Here is an 8268-nt window from a genome sequence, read left to right on the forward strand (position 1 = left end):
AATTCTTTCTGTATTTAGATACTTTCTATCCATGTCTACCTGTTGATGATCCCATGGCCCACCGTTGATTGTCACTTTTTTCTGTTTTATTTATTGCACTTCGTTTGTCAGGCGTCCCAGATGCTTAGCAACAGTCCCTCTCACTGCTTCCCCTGCCTCTCTGGCTCAGAGGCGTTCTGTAGTTAAAGGTGGCAGTGATACCCCTGATGAAGGTTCCCCCGGGGACCGAAACGTCGGGTCTGGCTGTGATTCATGTTCTACTAAAGTAATTTCTTTATCCTTTTCCTGTTTTTCTTGTGCTGGTAATTATTTCATTTTGGAATGTTAAACATGCGTGTGTGTATAAAGGAAAACTTGATAACTGGCACTCCAATTACTGTATATGTCCAGACACTATATGGCTAGTGCATGCGTCAAACAGCAAATCAAAAGATAAATACTCCACCAGATTCCAATGAAATAGACAGCACTGCAAGGCTGAAGATCTTTATCGTCCAAAGTACAGAAAAAAGTTTTTAAAAAATATAGTGGTATTTAGCTTCATAGGGTGCACGCAGACAAGCCAGCATCACATCTCCAGCCCCTAGTCACAAGCAGAGGGGGAAAATCCACAGCACTCCTCAAGATATCAAAGTTTAAATGTAATCCACCAGTAGCAAAAAATACAAAAAAGGCGATGTTCCGGACCTTCACGGTCCTTTGCCTAGCTCTTTTTCTTTCTATTGTATGTGGAGATTGATATGCTGAAGCAACCGGGCATTCTGTTTTGGCTAATACAGGCCCCAAAATAGTAAGACACTTATGGCTCTTTATGCCGGATTTTTTCAGGGCTGAATGCAAAAGGTGGTTCCCATCATTGGCAAGACTTTGCACAGACAACGCCCCCCTCTTCCACGCCCTTTGTTTTTATTAGCTCTCTGACAAGGACAGGGTGGGTAAAGGGTAGCATAATACTTGATTGACTAACACTTCCCAATTCAAAGCCCCTAAAGATTCCCAGAGACACAAAAGTAACCAAACTTACTTTTCACATTGGCACAATTAGATTATCAGATTGTCAGACTGTTAAAATTGTTTACACAATATTGTTTTGTGGTTGACGGAAGGAATGCACCTTTAAATATGTACAGATTTTTAACCATACTTTAATACATACAAAAAATAACATTTGTTACCAGACAAAAGGGTGGACTACTGGGGATTAGAGTGATCTACTGGAGGCTACTAGGGCTATCTATTGGAGGGGTCCCAAAGTGATCTATTTGAGAAGGCAGTCAGAGTGATCAGGTAAAGGAGATCCAGCACAGTCATCTAGCACTGGCTAATTTGGCACAGACAGGGGATACCCACAAGGTGCTCCCCACTTGCTGATATAACACACAGGGTGAACTATTAAAGGGGATCCCCACACAATGGGGTCTCGTAAAGAGGAACCACACAAGATGATTTATTGTAGGGCCCAAAGAATGATCCATTTATGGAGAGCAACAGTGATCTATTGCAGGGTGATCAAACAGGTTAGGCACAAAGAGATCTATTTAGTGGAAGTACAGTGATCCCCCCTCCCCCCGAGAATCATGAGCTGCCCTCACCACAGAAGCCCGGCCTATCTGCTAAACCAGACCAGACTATTCCTCTCTATCTGCTAAACCAGCAGCCATATCTACATTTGCAGGAGGAGATAAAATAGTATAATTTGCGTACCAAGCCTCGCTCCAGATGGTCGCAGCGATTGGCTGGAACTATGTCATGCCAGTCGCGTGTTTGTCTGTGTCCCGCGGGTTCCTGGGAATTGTAGTTCTGCTGAATATTAAGAAGCAGCTTTGTAGAAGGGGACACGACCACAAGTCCCACAAAGCCCAGCGCTCACAGGGTGGTTTAGTGGCCTGGTTAAGACACAGCCCCCCAGTCAGACACAAAAGCTGCAGATCAACCAGGTGGGAATATCTCTGAATTAATAATAATTATGTTGATAGATATAGACGCACATGTATGTATATGCTTATATAATATAGGTAATGTATGTTATATTGTGTGTATATATTATAACTTATATAATATATGGAATGGAATATGTACCATGTATATTATGTTGAGTGTGTATAAACACACACTCCATATCTCCAATGTATATTGTGTGTATTTGTGTCTATATGTATATATATATATATATATATATATACACACACACACACACACACACACACACACACACTGTACCATGCACCTGTACATATGGGTGTGTGTGTGTGCTCAAAAGCTGTGAAATGCAGCAAGCATAAGCTTTAGGGGACTGTTATTTAGATTTGAAGCAAAAGGTGGCACTGTGTGCTCATTTGCATGTCACTTCCCAGAATCCCTTGCTGCAGTGGAAGCACTGTGTGCTAGCTGATAATGGTGAAAGGTAGTACTGTACAGCTGCGTCCATGGTCGGGCAGACCGTGCGGAGGCGTGCGCACACTGACCGATTAAACTGCCCAAGACAGTGATCGTTTCCGTGCGGGCGCACGCTTGTGGAAGCGGGAGGGGGTGTGCGTTGCGTAAGAAACCAGTTCAAACATGAAACATGTTGGAGAATTATAAATACATAATAAATAGCAATAATAATATAGAACAGTGCATGAGATGCTACAGTTATGTAACAGAAAATTGTTTCGTAAGACAATGAATGCTGATACTGAATAAAGATACTCCTTACAGTTAGACAGTGTGGAAAGCTAATTTTCAAAGATACACTAATGCATTTTCAAATTCAGAGGGCTAGAGCAATACTTTACTGTACTCAGTACCATTGTATAATACTATTGTAGTATTTAATATGTAATCTCCTGTATTTTTAAGAAAACATTATACTGTACTTTAGGAACCATTTGAACTGATTTGTGGTATGTTTTCAGGGCTTAGGGACCCTTAAACTCCATGACAAATGTCAATTACTTTGGTCCTATGTGGGATTGACCCTTTAACCCATTATGCATGTCACTTTAAAAGGGATAGCTGACCCAAAAAAATCATTTGTCAATATAGTAACAATCTTATTGACTTCCTTGAACAAAACTAACTGTGCTAAGAGCAAAGATTTGTCTGCCTTGGTTTGGAAAGTAAGCATAGTTTTTATTTTTCAGTGGTGCCTCTGAATGGGGGTGTTTTTATCAATTAGATTCCACTTGTATGGTTTTGTCTGTGCAAACGCTTGTTCAACACACAGTGCCATTGGACAAAAGAGTGCAGCCGGAGGAAATCAAACGCAGCTAAAGTCTCAGCTCACTAAGTTTACATAATAACTTGAACAAATTATTTAAAATGACTGATGTCAGATTTGAGTATAAGAAGGTGTCAGTCACCCAGATGTAACTCCTTAAACATAGCATTGTCATTGTACACTAGCCCTAAGAGGGACTGAGACCCCTTAAACCTTGTCACACTGCCAGATGGGCGGGGATGATCACATTGGCGACTCGTACATTAGTTAAAGCCCTTCACACCAAATATCAATTGAAATCCTTTCTTTTTCATAGCATGATCACTGAAAATGTTGGCACAGTTGGCTAACAGAGCTGGGAAATCTATACCCAAGTGGAAACCATATCTGAACAGCCTTTCGCCAGCAGCCTTTCATGGATATCAGTCTCTTTTATTGAGGGGAAACCGGCAAAGACTGATTCTGCAATAAGGAATGTATTGGAGGTTTACTGGCAGTTGCAAGGTTTTAGATAGATCTAAAGTGGTTGACATCTGTCTCTGTCACCGGTCCGTCCCCCAGTTTGTATTTATTTATTTTTATTTTATTTTTTTTCCCCACCTGGAGAGGAGGTGGAGTAGAAAGATTCTCTATTGAATATTGCCTTTTATTTATATTGACTCCGTTGGGAAAGTAGAAAAGTTAAAAATATGACATAAAAGTGTGAACCAGGCTTTTTGATGGCCAATGTATAATTTGTTGATTTTTTTTTTTAAATTATAGAAGGTTTGTTACTGTGACATTGATTCTGAAGTACCATATATCATATATTTTTATTGGTGTTTATTTTTAACATTGAAGCATTAACACTGAATATTTGTCAACCCGTCTTTTATTGTGTTCGCATGTATTAAACCAACAGTCCAAGCTGCCGTTTTTTTCTCCCTCCTCTTCTTCTCCCCTCCCCATTTAATATGTGCAGCAATACAATCCAAAGTTGCCGATCGATCCGTTCTCCTGTGATCGATCAGCAAAGATTCGGCTCTGGGGTTCACTAAATGGCTGTCAGTGCAGCAGAAAATGTCCAAAGATTCAAAGTTCTCTGGGGAAGATCATGTGACCAGGCAGTCACTAGATACAATTGGTGCACTGCTAGAGAGAGGGCAGGACTCAAAAAGGGGTGTACCAGAACCTGTCTCAGAAAAGGAAGGGGATGTGACTTTGTAAATGGTTGCTATAGAAACAAAAAATGCTTGTTCCATTATAACACATTAAAAATGTAATTCACAGTGGTTTTAAAAAATGCTATAAGTATTTTCTCATTGTACAGAGCTGATTTATTTAAAAAGAAAAAAAAACACGTAGGATATTGGTTGTCTGCATCTTTTTAAAGTGTGTGAATGTCTATCTAGCCTTATCTATATCACTACCATTAGTACCTTTTGGTGCTATGAGTGACTGACCCAATCAGGTGTGGTTTGAATACTTGAAAGTGGATACTTTAGGGGAACACTGTTGAAAGGGGGAAATATAAATGGGGGGGGGACATTTAAAAAACCCAACCTCATTATTTTATTTCTTTCCAGCAGACTTTTTTCTTTTATGAATGGTCAAAACCGAGACGCATCCCCTCCCAGGTCAGACAATGGCAGATAAAGATGATTCGTCAGAAAATAGCTGGACTAATTCATGCCAAGAAAGCATTCCAGAGACAGAATCATCCGAAGAGTTTCTGCCGCTGGAAAGTCAAAATATGCCGGACGATGAAGCAGAGCAGCAAGGAGAACGATTTCTATCCAGTCACAAGAAACAGAAACGCCGCTCAAGGAACTCTGCCAATAAGCAGAAAGACCAGAGTGCGCAAGCAGAGCGCGGAGAAACTGTGCACGGTCATTGTAAGAAAGACGAATACGCAACGCAGCAAACGCCACAGAAGGTTTATTTGTGCCTGGAGTGTGGGAAAAGTTTTAATCACAGCTCAACTTTAGCCAGACACAAGAGAGATCACAGAGGGGAGAAGCCATATACCTGCATGGAATGTGGGAAAAGTTACACTCGCAGCTCCAACCTTGTTATACACCAGAGAACACACACAGGGGAAAAGCCGTATGAATGCACTGAATGCGGCAAAAGCTTTAATTGCTGTTCAGCTTTGGTGACGCACTATAAAAGCCACACAGGAGAGAGGCCGTATACTTGCGTGGACTGCGGGAAGAGCTTCCGAGATCGCTCAACGCTAGTGGTGCACCAGAGGATTCACACGAACGAGAGGCCGTACGTGTGCGGGGAGTGTGGAAAGAGTTTTGCACGCGGCGTCCGTCTGGTTAAACACAAGAAAACGCACACAGGGTTTAGATTGTATACGTGCGAGGAATGTGGAGTGAGTTATACCAGCAACTCCAGCTTAGCTAAGCACCAGAGGGTTCATAAAGGAATAAAATGTTATATATGCTCTGACTGTGGAAAATCGTTCACCCGGAAGTCCTATCTCGCTAGACACCAAACAACTCACAAAAGAGAGACCCCCTACATCTGTCCTGATTGTGGAAAGTTCTTCACTCGGGGATCGAGTCTTGTTATCCATCAGAGAACTCACAACGAAGACAAACCCTATGCTTGCACAGATTGTGAGAAGACCTTTAAGTGTGAATCAAGTCTTCAAGTGCACGAGAAGACTCACACAGGGGAAAGACCATACGTGTGTGTGGAGTGTGGGGAAACATTTGCCCAGAGATCAACACTTCTTGCGCATAAAAGAACTCACGTGGAAGAAAAAAACTTTGCCGGCAATGAGTGTGGGAATAGTTATAACCAAAGATCTGAACTTGTTGATCATCTGAAGATCCAAGTTGTGAAAATTGAAGCAGAGAGCTAGCACTTATTAACAATTCATTACCACGTAGAGCTAACGGGAGCTAATAACTGGGGCATGTTTAGTGGGTGAGTCCCAGAAACAGACTGAATTCTTGACAGTTATGTTAAATAGTTTAAAGTCTTGGTGGTTACCACCTTCAAAAATCAAACCAGTATTATTAAAGCCATATTTTTTTAATTACTTTTGTTTTTCAATTATATCACAGACTTAAAACTGGAAGAAGTTAATCTTGTTTGCTCTGCATAGGCAATTAAAAAAATCAATATAATCTTTCCTTTATCCTGCTTAAAGTACATTTTTACTTTGTTGTGAAAAATGAATTTACTTTTATTTTCTTCTGCCCTGTTTCTAATCTTATCTGGTAACTCTTGTTGTCCCTCTATCTTTTGCCAATATAGTTAATTTACACCTCGTGGCAAAGGAAAATGTCCCTGTATTTACAGTCTTATCACATGAGATGACCAAGATAGTAATATATTTAATTTCTTAAGCACATCGCTGTCATGAGTACAATTTTGGGTTCTAGTCTTATAACAGTACCAAAAAGAAGATGAGATTTTTGAGTCGAGAACAGCAGTGATTGTCTGAAAACTGCATTGTAACTCTCCCCTGTCCGCTGGGACTTTGGAATCCCTGCAGCGTTCAGTCGACATTTTTTTCAGCCAATATTAGCTCCTATCAGGAGCAGCATGTATTATATAGTCTGTGATCTTTGTTGTGCTTTTTCGCTGTGACGGTCTAGGACTTACTTTGCAACTCCATTTAATATATCTGGCATTATGAAATGATTCTTAAAATAGGTAGAGAGAATGTTCCATGGCTAACTTCTATAACGTTCCCTAAGTGGGACGGTGGATAGTACTAGTACTTCAAGACTAGTACATACAATTTGAAACGTTATTTTTCTTATGAATGTGTCCTTGCATATATTGTACTTGATATGTCCTTGTGCTAACATAGTATGTACTGTACATAGTGTAAGACATTGCCAATCATTCAAATGCTCATTAAAATTGACATACCGCACAGAACAGATTTTTAGCCTTCAAAGTAGAACTTCCTGTGTGAATGCGTATTAGCGATGTCATAGCTTACCGAAAGTACAGAAGAGGAAGAAATCTTAAGGACAACAGATCCCAGGAGAACTCCCTGTGCATCCTTCAAATGTGTTGATGTCATAACTTGGAAAAGGTGGAACAAAGTACATGCGAAGAACGAGAGGTATGGAGGACTTCCTGTATAGTGTGTTAGTGATGACATCATGAGACATAGACTACAGAGGACAGGTAAGGAAATAAAGATAATATATATAAGAAGACTTTCTCTTGTGCAGCTATTGATGTATATTAGTGATGTCAGTGTGATGTAGACTTCACAGGAAGTACTGCAGTAACGGGAGGAGAATAGTAAACACCAAGAACAATAGATTTATTTTTTTTAAGCACAAAATGAATAAAAACTTAAAACTGCAAATCCTTCTGTGATGGTATTATTAGAAATCGTGCTTTGGCTCTTACACATAATGGTCTATTTTACTAATGTGCCATTCCGCGAGACACGTTCCAGCACTAGAAGACACGATTCGGCCTGTTCACTGTAAGTTGTCTTTCAGAGTGAATGATGCCTTGTGACATAGCCCCTGTTGGTTAATACAGCCCTAGGTCTCCATTTCTGATTTCCTGTTCGGTCCGTGAACTGCTTATGTAATCGATTTTAGGGCCTAGGCCCATCTAATTTCTACCCCTTTTAATCTCCGTTCTGATCTCTGCCCCTGCTCTCCTTTTATGCCTACTCCTCTACTACTTTCTACCCCTCCTTATATCTCCGCTCTGTGCATGCCATCTCTTTTGATGGCTGCCGCCTTTCCATTATCAGTCTAACCTCTCATGTTTAACTTCTACTCCCCTTTCTCCGCTCGGCGCTATCTCTTTTCTACCCCGGCCTAATTCTTACAAAAATATCCCTTGTGAGCACATTCACACGTCAGGTCTGCAACCCTGGTCTTCTCTCCATTATCTCTTGGCATACAATTGTTCCACTGCAGCCAGGGATTCTGGGTAATGACATGCAAATGAGCACTGTGTGTCACCTTTTGCTTCATGGCCATTTTAACTTGGATCTCTGTAATCTTATGCCTGCCGTATTATGTAGCCTGGTTTAACGAAGTGCATAGCCAGTATAACTACTCGCATATAGCTGTTTTGACCTTTTG

The 8268-nt window shown here is 40.7% G+C and overlaps 1 protein-coding gene and 1 long non-coding RNA gene across 2 annotated transcripts in view; both read left to right on the forward strand.

The window, feature by feature from the left end:
• LOC142494694 (uncharacterized) overlaps positions 1-7091 on the forward strand; it is a 39417-nt gene extending 32326 nt beyond the window's left edge. The window contains 1 exon segment of the mRNA XM_075599126.1: positions 4788-7091. Coding sequence (XP_075455241.1) covers positions 4788-6056 — 1269 coding nt within the window. The 3' untranslated portion in view covers positions 6057-7091.
• Positions 1822-4113, forward strand: LOC142495573 (uncharacterized). Its single transcript, XR_012801768.1, has 2 exons — positions 1822-1937; positions 3519-4113. It is a non-coding gene; the product is annotated as an uncharacterized LOC142495573 (long non-coding RNA).
• Positions 7092-8268: the final 1177 nt, after the last annotated feature.

Source organism: Ascaphus truei, chromosome 5 (genome assembly GCF_040206685.1).
Source record: "Ascaphus truei isolate aAscTru1 chromosome 5, aAscTru1.hap1, whole genome shotgun sequence".
Lineage (NCBI taxonomy): Eukaryota > Metazoa > Chordata > Amphibia > Anura > Ascaphidae > Ascaphus > Ascaphus truei.